At 34.9% G+C, this 26,690-nt stretch overlaps 1 protein-coding gene across 9 annotated transcripts in view; it reads left to right on the forward strand.

Moving 5' to 3' along the window:
• Positions 1-15,748, forward strand: part of LOC18422450 (putative methyltransferase At1g78140, chloroplastic) — a 30,331-nt gene extending 14,583 nt beyond the window's left edge. For 2 of the 9 annotated variants that reach the window (XR_016054805.1, XR_016054802.1), the window contains 4 exons: positions 9,105-9,299; positions 9,710-9,821; positions 14,853-14,953; positions 15,509-15,748. Coding sequence is in view for 4 of the 9 variants with exons in the window: in XM_088865660.1 (XP_088721786.1) it covers positions 9,211-9,299; positions 9,710-9,820; positions 14,845-14,940; positions 15,568-15,718 (447 nt within the window). In the remaining 5 variants the exon portion in view is untranslated. Of the gene's footprint in view, positions 1-9,104; positions 9,300-9,422; positions 9,646-9,709; positions 9,822-14,844; positions 14,954-15,508 lie in introns of those variants that run through there. The other 7 variants (XR_016054803.1, XR_016054800.1, XM_088865658.1 and 4 more) reach the window with 5 other exon arrangements.
• The last annotated feature ends 10,942 nt before the right edge of the window (positions 15,749-26,690 follow it).

The raw sequence follows: 26,690 nt of genomic DNA on the forward strand, positions 1-26,690 counted from the left end.
AAATAGCTTATGGGAAATATTGGAAACCCATAACAACCTTACCATATCATAAGAGACCTACTCCTGTTGATATTCAAATGGAAGAAGATTCAATACAACAGGCAGTATCTTATTCTGGAAGATCAATAGTTAATTGGCAAATAGATGGTCTATCAGAATTAAAATATTAGATGTCATGAGACATATGACCATGTATGCCTCTGCAAATAAAATGGCAGGCAACCATGATCAAGAAGTTGCCAAAGCAATAGTAAATGGATTTACAGGATGGTTAAGAGGATGGTGGGATTTTTATGTGGACGATGATACCAAACAAAGAATTTTAAACAATACTAGACAATGGACAGGAAGGAATAAACAAAATCAAGAAGTTATCTATACAGAAAGCGATGCTGTCAATACCTTAATATACACAATCACTTTACATTTTGTAGGCAGTACTTCATTACTAGCAGCAAGATCAGAAGACTTGCTATGTAATTTACGCTGTCCTACTCTTTCTCATTATAAATGGTATAAAGATGTATTCTTTTCAAGACTATTAATACGTGAAGATTGCCAGCTAGACCATTGAAAGGAAAAATTCATAGCTGGTCTTCCATATCTCTTTGCAGAAAAAGTCAAGGAAAGACTTCGCAAAAAACATAATGGAATAATAGTATATTCATCGTATACACTTGGAGAACTCTCCGCAGAAATATGTGTAGAAGGCTTAGCCCTATGCACTGACATGAAATTAAAAAGACAAATAGATAAGCAAAAGCTCACAAAGAAAAAAGAACTTGGAGATTTCTGTGAGCAATTTGGCTATTACCTAGACAGAAAAAATATGCCTGACTACGTAAAAAAGAAGAAGAAAAAATACAAAAAAGAAAAATATATTAAAGCCAAAAAGAAGAATAAGGATAAAGAATATTATAAAAAGTCAAAGAGAAAATTAATCAATAAATTTTCCCCAAATACAAAGAAAAGGAAAAAACTCCCAGTATGCTATAAGTGTGGTAAAATAGGACATTATAAACACCAATGTAAATTAAAAAAGAAAATAGACTCATTGAATCTAGATGATACAACCAAATCAAAATTAAAAAGTATAATATCATATGATTCTTCCTCTTCTGCTTCTAGTGATTCTTATACTGAAGAAATAGATAGTAATGATCTTGATCTTATAGGATCCGATAGTTCTTATACTGAAACTACTACAGAATCATCAGAAGACTGTAGTTGTCCGTTACCTCAGCATAATGTTCATACACTCACTCAGGAAGATAATTTTATACTAGATATTATAGATAAAATAACTGATCCTGATAAAAAAAGAGCTATCATTACTCAATTTATTAATATTACCAAAAATAAATCAAAATCATCTATTATCAAAAATCCAGATGAATATAATTTCTCTGCTATAATCAAAAGAGTAAATGATCAACACACTTCTCAAAAAGAACCTACGATCTCTGATCTCAAAAAAGAGATTAAAGAAATAAAAACTGAAATCGTACAATTGAAAGGAAGAATTCAAATATTAGAATTACAACAAATGTCTCAACAAGATTCTGAGACCGATGAAATAGAATTCAATGACCTGATAACAGATAACCCAATAGAAACTATTGATCCAATAGAAACTATTGATTCCTCAGAAGTACCAACAATACCAAATCCTTCGGTTAATTTGATAAATAAAATAGTTGTACAAAAATGGTTTGTCCAAGTCAAAATCATTGTTGCCAAAAATTATAGTTTTGAAACATCAGCCCTTATCGATTCAGGAGCTGACCTCAATTGCATAAATGAAGGACTTGTACCTTCAAAATATTTCGATAAAACTACTCAGATATTAAATACGGCCGATGGCAGTAGATTATTTATTAAATATAAATTATCTAATGCTTCTGTATGTAATAATCACCAATGTATTGATACACCATTTATTATGGTTAAAGGATTAAGCCAATCAGTAATTTTAGGAGTCCCATTCCTAACATTGCTTTATCCTATAACCATTGATGAAAAAGGAATTTCATCAACAATTCAAAATATTCCAATACATTTCAATTTCATACATAAACCTAAATTAAAAGAATTAAATAATGTCAAAAGCCAATTACAAGACAAAGAAAAATTTCTTTGTACTCTTAAACAAGAAGTTAAATATAAAATCATTGAAGACCAAATACAAATGCCTTCAATACAACAAAAAATTCTATCAATACAAAAACAAATAGAAACATCAATATGTAGCGAACATCCCAATGCTTTTTGGGATAGGAAAAAACATAGTATCAGCCTACCATATGAATCAAACTTCAATGAAAACCAAATCCCTACTAAAGCTAGGCCAATACAGATGAATACTGTTTTGTTGGAAATGTGTAGAAAAGAAATAGCAGAACTCCTACAGAGAAAGCTCATACGACCAAGTTCTTCACCTTGGAGTTGTGCAGCTTTTTATGTCAATAAAAATGCTGAAAAAGAACGAGGGGTTCCTCGACTGGTTATAAATTATAAGCCATTAAATAAAGTGTTAAAATGGATAAGATACCCAATTCCAAATAAAAAAGATTTAATGGACAGAGTTGCTCAAGCATGTATATTTTCAAAATTTGATATGAAATCAGGATACTGGCAAATCCAGATCCAAGAGCAAGATAAATACAAGACCGCATTCAACGTTCCCTTTGGACAATACGAATGGAATGTAATGCCTTTCGGTTTAAAAAATGCACCATCAGAATTCCAAAAAAATCATGAACGATGTATTCAACTCTTATTATCATTTCATGATAGTCTATATTGATGATGTCTTAATATTCTCTGAATCTGTCGATCAACACATTAAACATATAAATACATTTATCCATGCTGTAAGCCAAGCAGGCTTAGTTGTTTCTGCCAAGAAGATTACACTTTTCAAAACCAATATCCGATTTTTAGGACATATGATACACCATGATACTATTATCCCAATAGATAGATCCATAGCTTTTGCTGATAAATTTCCCGATAAAATTCTTGATAAAACTGAACTACAAAGGTTTTTAGGATGCCTCAATTATGTAAGTGATTTCTATCCTAACCTTGCTTTGGATTCTAAACCATTATATGATAGATTCAAGAAGAATCCTCCTCCTTGGTCTGACATCCATACTCAAGCAATAAAGGTAATAAAGAGTAAGGTCAAAACCCTTGAATGCCTTTCTCTTCCACATCCTACTGCTTTTAAAATCATTGAATGTGATGCCTCTGATAAAGGACTTGGTGGCATCTTAAAACAACAAATAGATTCCAAAAAACAATTGTTACGTTATACATCAAAGGCTTGGAATTCAACCCAATTGAATTACTCAATGGTCAAAAAAAGAATTACTCGCTATTGTTCATTGTGTCACAAAGGTTCAAAGTGATATTTTAAACCAACATTTTTTTATACGAACTGATTGCAAAGCAGCCAAAGATATTCTGCAAAAAGATGTTAAAAATTTGATTTCTAAACAAATATTTGCCCGATGGCAGGCTATTCTCTCTGCCTTTGATTTCTCAATTGAACATCTTCCCGGGTCTTCTAATTCTTTACCCGATTTTCTGACCCGTGAATTTTTGCAGGGGGGGCAACACTGACGCCAACGACGAATCACCACTTTCACTTGCACTTCACCACTTTCACTTGCACTTCAATTATTCCAAGATAATCTTTCTGATAAGGATCTTTCATCCTTAAATATGGGCTCCCGAGGCAATACTCGCCGGGGAAAACAACCCATGCACTCTTTAGTTCCATATGAAGGGGAACCTTCACCCCTGAATATTCGTTCACCATCTCAATCCCCAGTTCATCAAATTACATACCCAGAAGCTCGAACTTCAACTCCTACATTTTCACCTGCTCAATCCAAGTCCACTCTTCCTACCAATATTCCAAGATCAGAATATATCGAAAGAGCCTTTCTAATGGATATTACCATTGATGAACATCAGGTTCACATGGATCCAAGCAAGCTTGCACCATTATACCTATTAAATCATCTTAATCCTATCAATGGGGTTAAGACCAGAGAGTATTATGAAGCCATTCTAATGGAAACAGGGTCCATCTCTGTTGTCCACTACTTTCAACAAAATACCCGAATCATAGCCTATTCAAAGGTACAGATAAAAAAGCTTCTTCCTTATACTGAGTGGGGTTCTAATCCCGCACAAGGGAAGAAATTACAAAATCCTGAATTTTCTTATAAATATTTCAAATATGCTGAGTATATAGAAGCTTGGCACAAATTTTTCTATTATCTAAACCCTAACAATACTCATAGCTGGTATTTACAGTTCTGGCTACCAATTTTTGAAAGGTTCCCCACTTGGTTTCAAAACTGGTATTTCGTGTGGGGATCAACTGCTATGATTTTACCTCCTGCTTTTAAGGAGCTGCAGGAGCAATTTATACAATACAATAATATCAATAATACAGTTGATACTCACCTTTACTTTATGGCTTTATACCAAATCCCTTGGATTATGAAATGGGATTATACCATCTCACCCAATACTGCCAACGATTATACATACATCCCTCGTTTGGGAAAAACCATCTCTGTAAAATGGTGAGATATCTTCCAAATGGATCTCACCAAAGCCACTCCAAAAAGAATACCCCCCAAAGCACCTATATACCAGGAAAACCCAAATACTCCAAACACTTCTTTTGATTTTCCTACCTACCTGAGAAATATGCTTCAAACCAACCCACATGCTTCCAAGGAAGAACTGGAAAAACAGATGAAAGAGATCTTTGCTGAAGCAGGAAGAAAACCCACCTCTTCCGAAGAAACAGTCCAGTCTTCTCCACTACACATCAATAGATACCTCCAACTCAGCCAGAAGGATCCAGAAGAAACAGATCCAGACGAAACGGATCCGGAAGAAGATGATCCAGACGAATTCAGCCAGAGACCATGAACTGATCATCCATCACCATCCAGGAGCAATAATGATAACGACAATAGCAAGCTTCCATCACAGACAGCAAACACTGCACTCATTGTAATAAGGCCAAAAGAGCCTAGATGCTTTACTTTTTATTTTTAACTTTTTGTACAAAGAGCATCCCCCTATGCTCGTATGTTTTGTCCACTAGCATCTCTCTCTCTCTTGTCGTATTCCACCGACACTCCCTTTTGTCGCATTTGCCGACACCTAGGCCCCTCTCTTTTGTCCAGACGTGCTGACGCTCTCTTGTCCATATGTGCCGACACTCTCTCTTGTCCACATCTGCCACCTCTCTCTCTTGTCCATATGTGCCGACGCTCTCTCTTGTCCACATCTGCCACCTCTCTCTCTTGTCCTCTCTTCTTAATGCGTGCCAGCTGGCCCATAATGGAGATACCTTTCGAAGGCCTCAACTCCTATAAAAGGAAGGCTCCTCCCTCGTCTGAAGTAGGGCCTCTTCTCTCATCTTCTCCTATCCTAACATTCCTAAGCCTCTGCAGCCTTTACCGGAAACCTCTGAGCCTCTACCTCTGAGCCTTTACCTGAAAACCTCTGAGCCTCTACCTCTGAGCCCTTACCTGAAAACCTCTGAGCCTCTACCTCTGAGTCCTTACCTGAAAACCACTGAGCCTCTACCCGAAACCTCTGCAGTCTATCTTTGCTAATTACCTTGAACCTAAGATCTCAGAACTCATACCTCAGACCTCCGATCTCAGATCCAAACCTCTGTACCCAGACTTGAACCTCTGTACCCAGACTTGAACCTCTGCACCCAGATCTGAATTCATACTCATCATCATCACAGCAATCTTTGAAGCTATCCTTCGCCCTCATAGCTCAAAACAGGTTCTCTCTTTACCTCACTCTGTAGTTATGTGTGATTGTAATCTCACAAATTTACCATCATACTGCCCTCATCACTGGAAACTGTTTTCCAGTTACTGTATGTGTGCTCAGTAAGTTCTTCATCTTTTTGTTTATCCTTCCGGTCATCTCTTTGTCAACTCTCAGTTTTATTTCCTGTTTTTCATCTCCTGTTTTCATCTTTCCTCTATAATATTTCCAGGCAATATCTTGTTTTACTTTCATATCTTTCTTTCCTCTGTAATATTTCATATCTTTCTTTCCTCTGTAATATTTCCCTGTTGTAAGCACATGTGAATATAAATAAGATGCTAGTGTGATTTTCTGTAAAATTTCATGCTTACTCGTTATGCAGTTTAAAATTTTATTCAATATTAAGATAGGTAACACTAGTTACGCACAGTGGATAGTACTTGATATATCAATAGTTCCGTTTATAGGAATTCTATTATTATGTTTAAATTATTATAAAATATTGCAATCAATAGTAACTTACAACAGCTTACTGTTCACATACTTGTTATAAGACCTGAAAATCGCTTCCAAATAAACTTCAACACCTGAAACATAAAATCCAATAAATAAAACTTAGTCAAAACAAATAAAAAAGACAGTGCTGTAGATCCTGGCGCAAAGTGGTATCAGAGCCATACAGTGATACACTGTCTGACAAATTACAACAGTAGAACTATTCCACAGTGGAACTGTGCAAACAGTTACACCTGTAGAATTTGTAAAACTGTTCTTTCTATTTTATAAGTTAAAGATAAAGATACATTCTACCATAAGAAATTAAGTGAGATTGACCACCAAGAAAGTTGGTCCGAGAGTTAAGACAAGAGACAAGTGAACGCCGATGCGAAAAGTACCGCCAAGGCCAGGAGAGCCGCTTAGGGAACTATTGATCCAATAGAAACTATTGATTCCTCAGAAGTACCAACAATACCAAATCCTTCGGTTAATTTGATAAATAAAATAGTTGTACAAAAATGGTTTGTCCAAGTCAAAATCATTGTTGCCAAAAATTATAGTTTTGAAACATCAGCCCTTATCGATTCAGGAGCTGACCTCAATATATATATATATATATATATATATATATATATATATATATATATATATATATATATGAAAGATACTACAAAACACCTAGAGGCAAAAATGAACTGTGATTTCGCCTACCCTCATCACCGTTCAAAGTTCATCGTACAGTCACTATTGTCTGGTAGTGTTTTATTTTTAATTGTTTTTTTACAATTCGGAATGTATTGAAATTTGGAGCGTGTGTTCATCAAAAATAGCGAATCTACGAAAAATATCAGAAAAATATTTTACATGAAAAATTTAACCAAAATACCCCCGAAATATTTCGGATGTATTTTGGTCAATTTGTTTTTGGCAAATTATTTTTTTTATATTTTTATTAGGTGCGCCTCACTAAGATCTCACTAATATGTACAAACGCTCCAAATTTCAGGTCATTCCGATTTAGAGAAAAAAAAAATAAAAAAATAAAACACTACCGGGCAATCATGGCTGTGCGATAAACTTTGGACCAATGGTTTAAAAACCGGATCGGTGACCCGGATCGGGCTTTTCAAAAACCGATCCGGATCGGCGAATCGGCGATCCGGATCGGCGAATCGGCGATCCGGATCGGAATCGGGTGAATCGGTCAGAATAAAGCTTCAAAAAAATCCGAAAAAATTATTAAAATTCATTATAAATATTGGTTTTTAGGAATTCAATAAAAAATGAGGGTACTCTATTAAGAATTTTCATGTTTTTGAATGAATATGCAAATATTGATATGTTCTTTCCCTGCATGAACCGCCGTTCAGCATTTAATTTACAGTATTTCGTGCTCATCCCTACACTGTTGCTGTTGGGACTCGATATGTGAATAATATGGTTGGGATAGGGTGGCCTCGGAATCATCATCTCTCTCGTTTTCTCTTTGAATAATATGGATTAAAAAAAAAAAAAAACAAATTTTCAAAAAAATCTATCATGGATTAAAAAAAAAATCACAAATTTTCAAAAAATTCTATCATGGATTACAAAAAAAAATTCGATCATGGATTAAACAAAAAAAATCACAAATTTCCAAAAAATTCAATCATGGATTACATAAAATTCGATCATGGATTACATAAAATTCGATCATGGATTACAAAAAAAAACAAACAAAAAAAACAAAAAATTCAATCGTGGATTACAAAAAAAGAAAAAAATAGTTCGATCATGGATTACAAAAAATTCAATCATGGATTACAAAAAACTCTATCATGGGTTACAAAAAAAGCAAAAAACAAAAAATTCAATCATGGATTAAAAAAAAACAAACAAACATTTCAATCATGGATTACAAAAAAAAAACAAACATTTCGATCATATATTACAAAACATTCGATCATGGATTACAAAAAATTCTATCATGGGTTACAAAAAAAAAAAAAAAAACAAAAAAATCGATCATGGATTACAAGAAAAGAAAACAAACATTTCAATCATGGATTACAAAAAATTCTATTATGGGTTACAAAAAACCAAAAAATTCGATCATGGATTACAAAAAAAATCTATCATGGATTACCAAAAAAAAAAAAAAAAAAAAAAAAAAATTCCGTACGGAATCGCCGATTCACTGTTCGGACTCGCCGATTCCGTACAGTGAATCGGCGATTCACTGTACAGAATCGTCCGGTTCTCTCTAGAACCGGACGATTTCCGATTTTCGGGCGATCCGGTTCCTTTTTTACTATTTCCGAGTCGAACCGGGCGAGTCCGGTTCGACTCGGCGTTTTTTAAAACGCTGCTTTGGACGGTGATGAGAGTAGGCGAAATCACTGTTCATTTTTGCTTATAGGCGTTGGGAAGACTTTTTCTATATATATATGTGTGTGTGTGTGCACGTACGTGCGTACATGTGTGCGTGTGTGTGCGCGCGAGGGCACGCACGAGCACGTGCGTGTGTGTAACCACACTGTTCAATAAAGGTCTGTAAGTTCCAACTAAACTAGCCAAAAATAAAAAAACAAAAAGTATTGTGGATATGGTTGAGGTATAAATTGTTCAGTGCTGCATGCTCTCAGCATTGTTATTTGGTGTTTCTTATGTTTCTTGTATAAAAGTTTGAAAATGCAGAGTGTTATTGCTGGCTTCAGTTTCATTTTGAAGCAAAAATGATATTGGTTAACATGGTTTTTACATGTTCAAGTCCTAACGTCCTGTTTCTGATATGGATGTAGTTCGAAACGGTAACGAAATACCTTCAGCCCACTTTAGGTGGTATTATTGTGGACGCCAGTTGTGGACGCCAGTTGTGTGTTTTCAAGAAGATTCGCAAAGAATGGCATGTACTCTGTGGCGGTTGCTCTAGACTTCGCAGAAAATATGTTGAAAGAATGCTATGGTTTTGTGAAGCAGGAGAGCATTACCACAAGGTAATTACTTTTGCTTCATAAACTGAATTGGATGTGTCACAATGCATTAGAAGTTGCATGTGTTTCTTTCACGGTTTGCTTTCTAATTTATTTATGGAAAGTTAATTTCCTTAAATGGGTCAGGTGGGAAAATCAGAATGTGAATGGTAATGAAGAAACTGTGGGACAACTATCAGGATCATGTCTTTGTCTTTTTATTGTCTTGCTCTCTCCGTGTCGACATCCATCATTTTATTGGATGGAGATGACCCAATATGTTTCCCATAACCTACTTGAAGTGTAGCATACTTTCCATGGATGGAATCTTATCCTGAATAAATGAAGCGTCCATTCCTTTTTGCTTGTAGTGTCTTTGTGGTAAACATTCTTTGCAAAAATAGTTAAAGCATACTTGTTTTTCTCTTTCCCAGGAACCTTGTGTTGGTGAGGGCTGATATTTCTAGGCTTCCTTTTGTTACGAGTTCTGTTGATGCTGTACATGCCGGTGCTGCAATTCACTGTTGCCTTTCACCTTCTACTGCTGTGAGACTTCCTTTCATTTAAAATAAACTTTCTATATCCTCATGAATACTAGACAATAATGTTCCCCCATCTCAATAACCACTTTTGCGAGTGAGGGACCCAGAATCACCTCCAAATCATAATCCCCCAAATATGATTTAATTTGGAGCTCCAAGTAAATTTCCAAACCCCTTAGATCCACGTTCTATTCCAAATGGATGGCTTGGATTGTATTTTCGGGTAGCAATATTTGTAGCATTTTTAAAGCTCCAATCCTTTTTTTTTCTTCTCATTTGAAGATTCGTTTTGGAGTGGATTATCTACGCAGCTTTTGAATTGGCGCTCCAAAATGCTGCAAATCTCGTAAATCCATTGCCCATTCAAATGGAGGACCCAGACTTGATTTTCGGGTGGCAATAGTTCGGAGCTCTAAGCCTTTATCATTTTCTCCAAAGGAGATTGCTTTCAATGTGGCTTCTCCAAAGAAGCGTTGAATTGGAGCTCCGAATCCCTTAGGTCGCTTGGCAATTCAAATGATGGCCTAGATCCTTATTTTTGGATTGGCAATCGATTTGGAGCACTTTTGGAACCTAAGCCATGTATTTTTTTGAGGAGCTTGTTTTTGGAGGGGCTTCTCCAAACAAGATTTGATTTGGAGCTCCAAATCCCTTAGATCCACTGTCCATTCAAATGGATGTCCTAGATTTGAGTTTGTCAGTGGCAATAAATTTGAGTTTTCGGAGCTTCATATCAACGTTTTTGGAGGTGTTTGTTTCAGAGTATAGGATAGTGATATGGATCGTTTAGGGTCTCTCATGCACTTCAAAAGTGGTTTTTAAGGGATGGAACATTATACTTATTCATCAGGGCACAAAGTCTTTTCATTTGTATATAGTGATGTCTTTTATATTAGGAAAAAGTTTATATAAAGTTGCAACCTTAAAATGTAGAATTAAGGTGCACCTCAAAAATCCATCATAAAATGTTGTTTTGATGTTGGAAACTCTAATTGATCATCTCAACATCAGGATGTATGAATATGAAAGTAAAAACAAATTTTGAGTCCCAAAAATATTGTATCTTGCAACACATTATTTGGACCATCCATTTTGAAGATTTTCATGTGTTTATAGATCTACTTGTTTTGAACAATTTTTAGAGTCTAAAGTTTTATAATTAGAAATCAAAATAGATTCTCAAACCATCCTAAGAAGTTTTAACACAAAAACTATATTTATGATAAAATTTGGAGGGGCGCCTTACTTTGATTATTTAAGGTTGCAACCTTACCACACCCTGTATATAATGATTTCTTACGGTCAATTATCCTACTTCCAATCTCGTAGATTTTCACTATGGACATTTCATGATTATTCTTCGATCGATATTGCCCCGTATATCTGCAATAAAGTCCTTTACAAGGTTGTGATAAGTAAAGTGAGGGGTAAAAGATTTTTGGATAGAGTTGTGTCATATGGCATAAATATTTTTTGTTTAGAAGTACACCGCTGTAAAAAATAGGAAAAATAAACTAACAAGGGTCATAGATAATAAAAGGTGAAAATAGAAAAAAAAAGGAAAGATAAATTTACACGTGGGATTCTTGCAATTAAAGCTTTTAATGGGTTGGGCCAGCCCGTGGGCTTTCATGTTGGGTTCGGGCCACTTCTTAAGGTCCTTGGGATGCCCGAAATTTGTTTTGCACAGTTTTTTGAAAACCTTTTCCTGTCTTTATATATACGGCCTGGCCTGGCTGGTTGCACGAAAATGTGTTAGGAAAGGGATTTATGATATTTTGACTCCTTAGCAAAGAAATAAACCAAACAACTAACACAACTAGAGCTAAATTCGCCCCTAAGTTTCATATTATGGAAACAAGAAGGGTTTTTACATATATAGCGAGTACGTGAGGAGTTCCAGGGACTTCTAATTCCTATTACCCTTTACATTAATCCTTTTTACGGGGTCAAACACCCTTGATTCGGGTCTTGAAGCTTACATATTCACATATCTAAAAGAAAGTATACAAACAAATAGAGTATACCGAGGGGTATATAGGGACCTGTATACCTGACTATATATAGAGGTGTTGTCCACGGATCTGCTTCTTCTCGAACTGAGGCTTCAAGTGAGTCAAGTAATTAACAACTTTTTTCTCTCTTTGATGATTTTCACATAGAATAAAAAATGACATTAGTGGGGAACTGTATTTTGACTGCCGGTGCAATGAGTATGTGATCACTCTCTTATCTCTCCTCTCTTTATGTATCACGTACGAAATGGGAAATATAAAAGGGGTGTGTGTAAATTTCGTCCTCTCCATGTTTGATCTCGTTATTGACCTGATGTTTGAATTTGAATGTGTAACTGCAAAGATTATTGCAATATTCCATGAGAAAATCAACGAAATTGGTTATTCTTTATTCGTCGTCTACCAGTCTGTAGAACAATACTAACATGTTCGATAATTGTCACTACCCCTCTCTGATGACGAATCCTTTGGCCATGACATTTCGTGGAGTGCTAGAGGAATCAAAGTAAAATACAGTGGTTCAAACCTCATCTTAAATGGATCACAGATGAGGGAGATATGGCCCATCGAAGTTAATATATTTCTGCTGCAGATTGCGACAAAAGATCTGAGGATTGTGAGCTCAATTGCTCTAACCACATGGGATTATAGACCATGGGAGTATGATAATTTTGTAGAGAGGACAATGACACACAACTTAACAAAATTTGTGCTCAAGATTTTCCATATATTGGGAGAAATCATGCAACGACGGTCAAACTTTTGCATATTTTTATGGTTACTGTTGCGAAGCTCGCCACTCTTATATGAAAGATTGATAAGATGGACACTTATTTGGCTGATAGGGCATTGAGTCAGGAATCCAACGGTCTAAGTCCCATGAGAAAACTTATAGATTAGGAGAAATATCAAATTTGGTGATTAGAGGTCATCCTAGTTATCTGTGGGGCAAACAATATATAATGATCTAGCTACCAATGAATATTGATGAGGGGTTGAACCATCTCCAAAGGACTTGGAACTTTGGGACGAGGGATATGATGCTTCAAATATGATTTTCCAAGAGTTTTGGACCAATCCTTAGAATATCATGTTTGACGCTGTCAATCAAGGCATATTGTAACTACTGATGAATTACAGATGATGAGCCAAATGATGTCCAACTTGTATGATTATTGGGCTAGAGGCATATGAAGCCTCATTGAACATATATGCAAGGGCACACCTCAATGTGATTTCGTATGATGATGTTTCCTTATCATCTAGTTGTCAAACATTCCTTCTTTGGCAGACGGCGGATTCAAAGACGTACCATACCTTAATCAAACTCTTCAAATATTGTGTAGAGAGGCATATTGTGGCCTCGAGAATATATGACCCAGAGCTTGTCTCGAATTAAGATGCTAGATAGTCTTTTACGACTAGTTGTTAGCCAAGATGCACATATTTGACTAACGACCGGTTTAAAGGTGTATCGTGCCGTATCCAAAACTCTTCCAATATTGTGTGGAAAGACATATTGTGGCCTTGGGGATATATGACCTAGAGTTTGTCTCAAATTGAGATAGCTTGATAGTCTTTTATGACCAGTTGTTAGCCAAGATGCACATATTTGATCGGTGATATGTTTGAAGGTGTATCATACCTTATCCAAACTCTTCTAATATTGTGTAGAGATGCATATTGTGGCCTCGGGGATATATGCCCCATAGCTTGTCTTGAATTGAGATTACTTGATAGTCTTTGTTATCATTGGTCGTTAGCTAAGGTGCATGAGTTAACATGCGGCAAGGACTTTTAAATCATAGTGGGGCCCTCATATGACGAGTCCTAGGCACATCATACTCCACTATCATACTAGGGGCATGTCTCGTGAATGTTTTCCAAGAATCATATACATTTGATTTGTATAGTGACCCATTGTCTATCAAGGTATATAGATCTGGCAGTTGTTCAATACTTATCACCTGCATTACACCCTTGGGCAGATTTGCATATTTCTCTAGATGCATTTAGTCTTGTATCATGATTAAAAATACACTCAACACCGGCCTGGCAAGATTTTTTTTTTTTGAGCCTTGTTACGACAATTCTGGCCGGGGTACATGGATTTAGGCTGGGGTATGGCCTGGGCAGGCACAACCCGTTAATAGCACTACTTATAGTGGCAGTGTTAGTAAATAGAAGCTAAAACTTCCTCTATGTATCATAAACGTTCAATCATATTCGATTCAAATGAGTGATTATTTTTAAGCAATTGATTTTTTTGAATGTCTAAGTAGGCAAAAAGTTGTGGCCGGCATATTAATTGAACTGTTTATTCAAATTAGTCATATATATTCAGTGGTCTTATTGTACTTGTTATTCATTTGTCAAACATTCTACATTTTAGTTTAATAGTGAATGGAACAAATTGTCCTTTCTACAATATGTATTATGGCCCCACATGACTGAATAGTTTTAGGGGAGTTTGTGAAGAATGTGGTTGAATAAAAGCAGCAGGGTCTCAAGTTCGCTATACTTATAACATCGGCAATGAGATTTGGGCCTTTGATATTAATAAACTATATTATTGGACATATGGGGTATGGGGTTTTATTATCCTTTAAATTTATGACAAGGTAAGCTTCCTAATTTTTGTAGTCGTATTATTCTTTTTTTGTGTTTTTGTAGTCCACTTTTGTAAAATTACATGGGCACCTGCAGTTGCGATTTGACTCTTCCCTGCTTTCCAGAATTACATAGTAGCCCTTCCTAACCTATTTTGACCCGTTTTCCTGTTTTCACTATGTTTGAGCCAATTTTTCCAATTATATAGTAGCCCTTCTTTTTGAGATGCATATTTACCTAAAAAACTAATGAATTAGAGTACCTTGAAAGACACGTTGGAAAGTGTATAATATACATAGTAATGTGTATATGGGTAGTTATTATTTTATCCTTTGATAAGCATATATTTTCTTCCGCAAATCTTATGCTTTTCTTTGACGATTTTGGGGCTACTCATTTACTGGTTGCAGAGATCAGTCGAATTCAAAGGCCTGGGGGTGTATTTGTCGCAACCACGTACATTCTTGATAACATTTTCATTCCACCTCAGATTTTAAAGTTGTGACGCCGGGTATGTGGTTTAAGTCCAATTATTTATTTATTCGTATAATTCGAAAAATAAAACAAAAGAGCTAATTTTGGCTTAGGCCCAGGCCCAGGCCCAGGCCCAGATCATAAGTTCATAGTCGTGGGTTTCCGCCTTTATACTCGATTTTGTTCCCAATTAACATCGCATTTTTAGGAACTCTTGCTGATAAAAATGAAAAATCCCATTCTTCGTGATCTTCTTTGGGAGTTACTCTCTACTTCTTTGGGAGTTACTCTCTAGGGGGTCTTTACGAATTTTGAATTCACTTGGCTAATTTTAGTGGGAAACTTACTAAAAACAAGGAAACTCATGTTTCCTATAGTAAAGAATTTTTTTTTTTTTACATGTATATAACTTTTACTTTTGTCTCGTCGCTTTTGGCTTGTTTTCTATAACTTGTACTGCCTTGTGAAGTTATATTTACATTTATTTCTAAATATTTTTTTAATTGTGGAAATAAAGATAGGAAATGGGGAGGAAGATCTCATGACCTTTAAGCAAAATGTCTCTATTTCCCTTGTTTTCCTTCTTTTTCAGGCCTCTCATAGTAGTTTCAGAAAAATGGATACATTTCTTGTTGTGATTGATAAGAATAGGTTTCTCTTACATTATATAGAGGGACTCTCAAACAGCCACATCTATCTATCCGAAGGTGAATTAGAAGACATCTGTACAGCATGCGGCCTCATTGACTTCAAATGCAAGAGTGGAACTTTTATCATGATGTCAGCTACAAAACCCACATAAATTTTATAGGAAAACAAAGTTTAGCTGTCATCTTCTCCCCTACTCATTTATCAGTCTATATTTGGTTATGCCAGCATTGAAAGAAAGTCCAAGGCCATTTCGCGGGGGAATACATGTTTTTAATTTTTTTTTCTTTTCACTCATTTTCTTTTCTTTTGACAAAGATCACTTACCGGTAGTTTTATTACAATAATTTTTGCTTCAAAGAAAATAAAACTATCAAATCCAAGATCGTAAAAACTTTGATGTTATTAAACCAATTTTTTTTAAACAAAGAAAATATCCACAATTTTTATGCTTTTGAATATAAAATCAATATAATTAAATATAGCAAGAAAAAAAAAAAAAAAAGAGTATCGAAGATTATCTCAACCGAACTTATTACACTTCACAACGGGTTTATTACACTCCACAACGAGTCACTAATATTTGATAGTGTGGGATCAATGGTTTAGTTTCAATCTCGAACAGAAAAAGTAAATTTCGGTTAAACTGCGTATTCACCCTTAAATCTTGAAAAACTCTAACCTCCAAAATTTTTTTGGCTTACACTTAATTTCTCAACTCTTAGTATTTTTAAAGCACGAGAGGGAAAGTGGGAGACTTAGAGTTGGAGCGTGTCCTCTAGAGGTTTAGGAGAGAGAGGCTTAAAGAGAAGTTGGAGAGAGAGACTCAGAGGAGAGAGAGTGGGGTGTGCTTATATGAGAGAGAGGAGAGAGAGTTGTGGGAGAGAGAGAAATATAGAGAATAGGGAGATGATGCATTCTTATTTATAGAGAAAAATTAGATTTAGAGTTTTTTATGGTTTCTCATAGTTTGCCATTTTATTGAGATTGAATATGGACCGTTGATCAAGGTGACTTGGGGGTGAGAGATATGAGCTATTTATTTTATAGATGTGTCATCAACATTATGGAAAGTGCATAGATAAGTTTGTCAAAACAATGCATATTTTCTTGTAATATATTGTCACGTAAGTAATCTATTGCCACGTAAGTAATATATTGTAATATAATAGATTTTCAGGTACCGAAACGGCCCCTTAAGGAAATAATCAAAATCCGGTCTTAGAGAAAATGATTTCAAACTCCTTCATGCGTTACCTCTCTAAATTCGCTATTCAAAATGCTTTGGCTGATGCCCATGTTTTGCTTAGAAAGTTTTTCCGTAGCGTCCTCTTTTGGACTTGTTGAGATTCAATGGTGATGGATTATTAAACATGAATGAATGCCACGAAGTGGCAAAATATTGTTTAATAGTTTGGTTAAATTCCTTCTTTCCTTAGGTTTTGCTAAAAGAATTGATAGATTGAAAACTTTAAATTAAAATATTGGGAGGCAGCGTCGTTTCTTAGGGCTGAGAATGGGTCAGATCAGAATCAGATCGATGGATTTGGATTTGGATCCGAAAAGTATATGAGATTTGGATCTAGATCTAAATCCAATCAAATCCAAAATATTTGGATCTAGATCTGAATCCAAAAAGTATACATGGGATTCAAATCTGGATCCGAACACGATCATATCCAAGGAAATTATTTTATATATTTTATATCTACAAAATAATATAAAGGGCGTGGTTTCTATAAGGTTGCAACCTTAAACAATCCAATTGCGGCGTACCTCCAAATTTTATTATAACACGTAGTTTTGGTGTAAAAATTTATAGGGTTATCTTAAAGTTTATTTTCATATCTAATTATAAAATTTTAAACTAAAAAAATGGTTAAAATCAAGTAGATCTAAAACATATGAATATCTTGAAAATAGACGGTCTAGATAATGTGTTGTAAGATGCACTATTTATGGAACTTAAAATCTGTTTTTGTTTTTCATTTTCATACATCTCGATGTTGAGATAATAAATTAAAGAGTTTTTCAACATTAAAACAACATTTTCCAGGTGTATCTTTAGTTTTGTACTATAGAGTAATTTATTATTGTACTCAACAAAATTTGGACGCTTATATACCCTTATTTTGTACATGGAATTTTTTTAGCGGAGGTATTTTCGATTGTCATTAGGATAGGTGTGATGTCATCTTCATAAGGGTGACATCACCCACATGGAGCATTAAATGCGATTAGTGTGCTCCATGTAGGTGATGTTACACTTCATGTAGATGACATAACTTCTTCCTAATGACAAAAAATATTTTTAAAAAAATGCTCAATATATAAAACAAGGGTATAAAAATGTTTAAAAATTGTTGAGTACAATGGTAAATTACTCCATAGTGTAAGCACCCTAACATAATCCTATAAATAATACATAACAAAAAAAAAGTATACATACCATACATGTATACATATAAAATAATATATAATATATGAATAACTAGGTTGGATGGGGATTGGATCCACCTATACCCGGACCAAATCAAAATTACTATTCAAATCCAAATCTTGGAACTATACCTAGATCTAGATGGGATCTGAAATTAGAGTTTGAGATCCAAAGTGGGTAAATTCTCAGCTCTATCGCTTCTCACGTGGGACTTGCAATGTCTGGAATCTCTAATTGAGGCTCTTTTTCCGCTCCATGCTAATCCAAGTAACTAGCTAAAAGTTGGAGGTCATTCCTTTACTGGTATCAATTTAAGTCTGGTAAATAGAGGGAAAATTAGCTTTGGAAAAAGAAGATTAGCTTTCTCATGGGAATAAGATTTTAATTGTCATCACGAACAGGCAGATGCGAAAAGTCCGTGCTACTAGCTGCTTGACCAGTCATCAAATCGGTTTGACCAGTGAAAACCCCTCGAAGTTATTAAAAGATTTCAGTTTTTTTTGAGTTCTGGTTTTTATTTGGCTAAGCTCGTTCGGGGTCTTCTTTGAATGTTAACTGTAGCGAATGCAAATCCACACGCCATGAAGCGAGTTAATCGTGATGATGCAGTATTGAGGCCACACATTCCCAGTTTTAAATCCCTTATTGTTAGATTATATTGCACCAAAGGAAATTTTTTTTTTTATTATTATTATTTTTTTTTCTTATTTTGGGTGAATCGGCGGAAAAAAGATCCCCTACCCATTTTTATTAATAACAAAATAAAGTTACATTCAATGTTTGAAACCACTACTCGACGGTGAGTACTCAGCCCAAATCCGAATAACTCAGCCTGGGTAGGGCTGCGAGTTAAAAAAAATTAAAAGAGGAAAAATATATGTAAAACAAAAGTAAACAAAACACATCTAAATGTGGTTTTTAAAAACAAAAAGTAGCAAAAAAAATAGATTTTAAAAAATCATTTCGTGAATGGGGTATTTTTGAATTTTTTTAAAATATGAGAAAATATAAAAATAAGTAGTTATGGCAACCTACTTTCTAACCTTTGCCAAAATGATAGGGAAAAAAAAAAAAACATATTAAAAATTGAATTCTTATTTTTTTTGAGATTTTTTTAAATATTATGATTTTTTAATATCCCGATTGGACCCAAACTTGGGACAAGTCGGGCTCGACCACTGCCTGGGCCAGAATAACTCGGCCAATTTAGGAAAAGGATCTTCGCAACACCATAAATTGAAAAGAGGCTTAAAAAATCAGGGGGTGTAACACACAAAAAGATGTAGCCCCATATTTTGCTGGATAGTCAGCAACGGAGTGGCCTTCTCAATATATATGCGTGACGGACTATTGGTATTTGGCTGCCATGCACATGCCTGGTACACAATGCATCAAATGATATGTTTAGCTGGGTCAGCAATTGTGAGTAACTCAAGGGAAAGGGTATGGGGTTGTGGTGGTAGTACCCCATACCCTAATCACCACATCGTGGTTTTCATTTTCACTAACACCTCTCTACTTACACTTCAAAAAAAACTATTTCTTAAATTATTTGAAAAAACAGGTAAATACTTGTCAAAGCAAGTAACTCAATTTTACTGGCTTTTTATTAGGGTTAGCAATTGTAAGTAACTCAATGTTACTTAATATTAACCCGTATTTCTGTACCCAAAACAATGACCCCCTGCAAAGGAATGACGGGGTAACTCTACATTTTTAACGACTAAGAGGACTATTACTTACTTCATTGCTCGTATTGGGAAGATCTAGTACCTTTACCTTAAAGTCATCATACTTTCCCTTGGCTTCATCTGTATTATATTTTTTTCGTGCTATTTATTTACCCATGAGAACAACTTCAAGGTGATAGGAAGTGCTTTTCAATATTATTTTCTTTTTACCTTAATTTGCGATGGCTACTAACCTGTTCTTCGACCATAATAATATCTCTTATCAAATGTACTCTTTCATAACAAAAAAGAAAGGAAAAGGTTCATTCGAGGTATCAATCTTATGCTATTGACGTAAGATGCACCTCAAAATCATCTAGATGATTGTGTTCCAATGTTGGAGAACCCTCCAAATGATCGTTTCGACATTGAGATGTATGAACACGAAGAAGAAAATTTCAAATCCAAAAAATGATGTATCTTGCAACAAGTGTCTATTTTTTAGATTTTCAAATGTTTATAGATTTGCTTGATCTTGACCATTTTTAAATTTTGAATTTCATAATTAGGGATGAACATAAATTTTTAGGCCATCACAAGGTTCGACACCAGAATTACATCTCCTCACGGAATTTAGAGGTGTACTCGACTTCTATAGTATAAGATGGGAGCCTTTTACAAACCTACATTTGATCCTCCCTCAAGTGGATAAGCCAGAGTCGATTTTTATGACGGATAGGACTTGGGAGCATTTTCTTGAAATATAAATTATTTATCGAAACAAAATTGATTTCAAGAATATGTAAACATAATATGAAAACTTTTAGGTTAAAAAACCCCACATGACCATGTGATCAAGGTGGAATATGAACATCCCCACGGAACGAAAGGAAATCATAAGACAAATGATTCGAGAGGTAAAGAAATGTTCAAGTCCTCATTGTCAGGGCTCAGTGCTGCTCTCACTTCAATACAAATCTAAAAGATCTAAGATATAAAAAAACCAGACTCCTAACCCCTACTTATAGCCACTACCCTCCTAATTCTAATAGTTATCGGACTTCCAAAAAAAAAAGGTTGGATATCAGTTTTGATAAAAATGGAAACCACTGGGTTCCAAAGATAGGTGTTGGATATGAGTTTTGATAAAAATGGAAACCACTGGGTTCCAAAGATAGGTGGCTTGTTATGGGATATTTTAAGAGGTGCACCATTATGAGAATTATGGCTTGAAAGGAATAGAAGGACTTTTGACGGTGGTGTGGGTATAAGTATCGATGAACTAAAAAATAAAATCGTGTTTTGTACTTGGAGTTGGTTTAAAGTTACAAAGGAAGGTTGGAGTACTTCAAGACATGATGTTAAGGATAACTTGGATAATTAGAGGGTGTGATTAGCATATGGTTGCCAACCTTAAACAATCCAATGAAGGCGCACCTCTAAATTTTATCATAAATGTAATTTTGAGATATAAAATTCTTAGGATGGATTAAGAACCTATTTCTATCTCTAATTATAAAATGGGAAAAATTTATATAGAAACAATCAAATTTGAGCCTACCTAAAAAACTTAACTAGAAGGGGTTGTTTTGATGCCCAAATATTCTCAAATTGATCATCTTGACATCAAGATGTATGGACATTAGAAAAAAATAGATTTCAAGTTTTGGAAATAGTGTAGTTTATAATGCATTTCATTTTTGGACTGTCAATTTTCAAGTTTTCATAGATCTGTCGATCTATACTACTTTTTATGCTTTAAACTTTATAAATAAAGATTAAAATATATTTTAAGGTTATTACAAAGATTTCTAGTATTGCCACATTTATCGACACTATTTGAAGGTAGGCTCTAATTTGATTGTTTAGAGCCTAGGCTCTATACAAATTGCACTTATAAAATTTTAAACTCTAAAGTTGGTTCAAATCAAGTAGATCTATAAACACCTGGAAATCTTGAAAATGGACTGTCCATATAATATGTTGGGAGATATACTATTTCACATATTCGAAATCTTTTTTTGTACATATTCATACATCTCGATGATCAATTAGAGGGTTTTCCAACATCCAAATGACCTTTTATGATGGATTTTTGAGCTGCACCTTTAATTCTACATTTTAAGGTTGCAACCTTATATAAATTTTTTCTAAATAATTTATGCATAGTGTTATCAAGATTAGACCACAATGTAGGTGGAAACCGCCATATGAGGATTGTATGAAATTTAATTTTGATGGCTCATCTGTTGGGAACCCAGGAGAGTCAAGCGTGGGGAGTGTATGTCGAGATAGAAGGTCAATTCATGTTTTGCTATGTAGGTCCTTGTGGTTTAGTGATTGATAATCATGCTGAATTGGCAGCATTATTACAAAGTCTGGTGATCTTTAGAGACATGGGCTTCCAAAACAATGTGGTCATCGAAGCTGATTCTCACAATGCGATCAATTGGAGTAAAGGCATGTCAAAACCTCCCTGGCAGCTACGTTCTTTATCGCATAAAGTGAGGGATTTATCTTTAGGCAGCAGATTTACATTTAATCATATTTATAGAGAAGCTAATACCGTTGTTGATGACATGGCTGATAAAGGCGTCGCTTTGGCCTCTTTGATTGTATCTCCTTCTTTATTTTAGGGTTCATTGTAATCTCTTTTTATCTTAATAAAATATATTACTCTTGTTAAAAAAAAATAAAAAATGGAAACTCCTAATTTTCTAAATTTATCCTTAAGGGCGTGTTTGATGGGTAGAATTTTTTTGGGAGCAAGAGGTCCAAGTTCGTCTAATATCGCCTGGAAGCTGCAATATGGAAGTGTGGTGTTTCATGCTCTAGTGTTAGAAAACTTGACCTAGGAACGGAATTGGGCCATGGGCCGGGTCAAGGTAACAGTTAACCGGTCCTCATCACGGCCCCAATTGGGCAGGTCCTGGCCGGGCTAAAAAGGGTTAAATTTTTTTAAGCAAAATATCGAAAAATATGAAAAGTATGTTTAAAGTATAATTAAACAAAATACATCCAAATTAGATACAAAAATAGTGAAAATTTAATTTTGAAAAATAAATTAGTACCCAAGGGTATTTTAAAAATAATAATAATAAAGAAATAAAATATAAAAATAAATACTTATGGCCAAAATAATGCCCAATCTTTTCAAAACATCTTAATACTGCACATTTTTTACTTTTTGAATTTTTTATAATTTTTTTGATTTTTTTGTAGTTCCTAGCTTGACCACACTAACCGGCCAAAATCAGCCACAGCCAGTGTCTAGTTCTGGGTAACCTGGCTAGGTCCGGTTCGACCTGGCCGGTTTTGCGAGCGCTGTCGTGCTCCTCTTAAAATCTCTGTTTCAAGAAGGGACAGCTTCCATGCCCGTGCCTTCCACTTTTTATGGATTCCCACAATGAAACACGCCCTAGAAGAAATATACAACAGACAATGAAATTTCAGTCCAGTCCAAAGGCAAGAAAATTGGTTACTCTTGCTAGCCAAATTGGAACTTGGCTAAAATCCTTGTTCTTGTTCCTCTTGTCGAGCTAGCTAACCCAAATCGATAAACAATAAAAACCTATCATAGAACGCGATGACAATTATTGGAATTTCGGTTATAGCCACGATTGCTCGAATTCTAGATATAACCTTGAAAGTTCCATGTCATTCCTGGCTTTAGCAAATTCGGATTTCCAATTTCGTATGTGTCCTTACTCTAGCTTTTTATGGTTTTTTACTCATGCAAAGTATTTTGATAGGGCTGCAGCTCTTTCAAAAAAACTAAAGCTTCACCTTAAAATTCACCTGAAATTGTAGTTATAGCATCGGAAAAGCTTCAAATCAACCATTTCATTATTGACTATTATCATTGTGAAAAAAAATTAGGATTTCAAGCTCTAAAATTGGTGTATATTGTAACACACACATTATGTAGACCATCCATTTCACCCTAAAAATAAATATTCATAAATTCACAAGATCTGTACAAATTTGTTTTAGCTTCGAATTTAATCATCGGTGTTAGAATTGATTTTGGAGCCATCTTAACGATTTCGAATGCCCAAAGCGCTTTCCAGACGAGAATTTGAGGTGAGACTTTTCCTTTGTTTTCATAAAGCTAGGCCCTATAGAAATTGCATCCTTTTTTTATTGAGGTTGTGCCTTAGTACCCAAGTAGATTTAGGGACTTCATCGGGCTAAGATGACTTCTTTCTTCTTTTTTTGTTTAGAACTACAATATGACATTTATTGATGGCGGTCTGCAAAAGTGCCATAATTTTCCTTGTTATCTATGATTCAAAAAGATGAGATGATCTGGCCCAACCACATATTAGGTGGCCTAGCCCACAGGACACATTGTCTGAGGGAAACTTTTTTAATCTAAAAATTTTTAGGTGATCAATTTTTGGGCTCCAAATCAAATGTTCTTTTCTGATAAAATCGATTTTAGTGTTGACTAAAGATGATCCGAAATTTTTTAAACAAAAAGTTTTCTCGGAGAGGGAGCTTGACCATGTATTTAGGTGGTAGCGATAGCCTCCTAATATGCCCCCTCTACATGATATTGGAGACTTATATCGTGGATGATGTTTGAGCATTTCTCTCCACAGTCCACGCACATGTAAATAATGATGCATACATCTTATTGTTCATTTCTTTATTTTGTTATGTAGGAACATTCTCTTTCACTCGGATTCTGAATCAGATTGATGATTTTTTAAACATTGATTTGCAACATTGTTCCCGTTGTAACGGCTCCAATTGTCATTTACGGAAATGCCTTGCTTATGGTAGTTGCATAATGCCTAATTTAGTTGCATAACATTTTGTTACAAGGATGTGTCCAAAATCTATTTATTAGTCTCGTTTAAGTTCTCGTAGTTGGGATAAGGCTTGGATGATGATGATGATGATTTAAGCTCTAGTAGTTAAAATACGGGGTAGAGTTACTAAATAGTTCATTAACTAAATGGGAACGGTTAATTAACTAATGGCTTTGAAGCTAGTTCTCAATCGACAGCTTAATAGGACACCCTCGTTTCTGAGTCAACTGATATGACTCGAGCAATTTCTATGTCAGATAGTGAATACAATAGAAACTGAAAGGAAAAATTTAAAAACTGAGGGAATCAGGTGAGTCTAGAGTTCTTCAAGGCATAATTGCCCACAACGAATTCCTAACTAATTAGGACGATTTTGAGTCGGCTCAACGATTTTTAAAACTCTATTTCAAACCATTGGCATGACCGTTCAGCATTTCGAATTTCGCTTAGAAGTTTGAATTACATTTGGAGGGGCTTAGAATTTTGAAGTACTATGAAGTTTGAAGTTGAGAGGAACCAAACTCTTTTTGTAAATTTGGGGCCTATAAAGGGGAAACCCCCTTTTGTACTTCGAAACAAAGATTCGAGAGGTTGTATATTGGTCCTATGATGTTGGAATGGGTTCAAATTTGAGACTTTTTTTATAACAATTCCTTTCTTTCATAAGGAATTGTAGACAATTTGGCCACGGCTAGGGGTGAGAATGAGTCGGTCGGGGTTGGATCCAACTAGATTTAAATCCAGATCTGAATAGATCCATAGAATCTAGGTCTGTTCGGGTCCGAATCGAATCCTGGATAACAGGATTTGTATATGAATAATATGCATCTTATCCAGATCTAGATCTGAATCGTATACATTGGATCCGGATCCAGATCCAGATTACTCTATATATACGCTATTAAAAAAATTGTATATATAAAATAAAAATTTTCTATTAAAAAAACACGAGGTTGGATACAGATTTGGATCTAGATCGAATCCACCTGCACGCATATCCGATCCGGAGTTCAATTCGGACATGACTTTTGTGTCCGGATCTGGATTTCGAATCCAAATTTTGGATCCATAGCTAGATCCAAAAAAGGTCCGAAATTCAAATTTCGGATCCAGATCGAGTCAATTCTCACCCCTAGCCACGGCCTTTTAGAGCTCTTTTGTAAATTGAGGGCCGATTTGGGCACCCCTCTATAGCCTTAATTTTGCATGGCTATGCAAATGATATCAAAACGCTCGGATTGCCATCTTGAGTACTTTTGACAAGTTTAACCATTGCTCTATTATGAAAAGTGCGGCCGCCAATTTGAGCATGCAACTATCTCATAATTCATCGATTTTTAGTTGGGGACCTTCGTGTCATCACCTCATAGGGGTATGCAAGTTCTGGGCCAGATTAAGATTAATGTTTTAAAAATCGGTGGTTTAATCCGGAATTGAGCGATCTGGATCGGGTATTGGTTTAGACTGTTTCGGATCCGGCCGTTTTTTTCGTTTGATGACATCACAATATCGTTTCATGACATCACAGATCGGATGCGTCACTTATTATAATACTATGTACAATTTAAAAGCGCACGACCCCCACCTCTTGCACGTACTCCCAATAATGTATCAATTCTTTTACATGTACTTGTTTAAGTCCTAAATCTTCGATGTGGGATTGTTTCGCTTCTTTAAATAGGAGCACTACCAGACTAATATATTAAAGCGCATAACTCAAGAATGACATGACACAAGTGGTAGGGTCGTGGGGACATAACAAATAGTGTATAGATCATGGTTCTGTAGGTTACAATGGACATTTAATCCCTTAGGTGAAAAGTCTTCCTTATGGCTTTTGGATATAAAATATTTTCTTTTTGAACAATAAAAAAAGATTTAAAATATTGTGTTGCACTTTACAATATATCAATATTTATGAAAAGAACAAACAAAAAAAAAATATTTTGAGGTTCTAAGTACTTAGTGTTTTTTTTTTTTTTTTTCTTATAGTTATCAATAAGATTTTTTAAGTTAGATGATATTATAAGATATTTTAGATTTATTATTATTTGTATTGTAAAATATTATAAAACATAAACCAACAATTTCAATGTAATTATGTAATATTATAGTTAGTTAGGTCGTGATAATTTTTAATAAGTAAAAAAAATTAATAAATGTTTGATACTTTGATGCAGTGTTTTAAAAATCGATGAT

Source organism: Amborella trichopoda, chromosome 4 (assembly GCF_054954075.1).
Source record: "Amborella trichopoda isolate Santa Cruz 75 chromosome 4, AtrichopodaSantaCruz75HAP2 v2.0, whole genome shotgun sequence".
In the NCBI taxonomy this organism is placed as follows: Eukaryota; Viridiplantae; Streptophyta; class Magnoliopsida; order Amborellales; family Amborellaceae; genus Amborella; species Amborella trichopoda.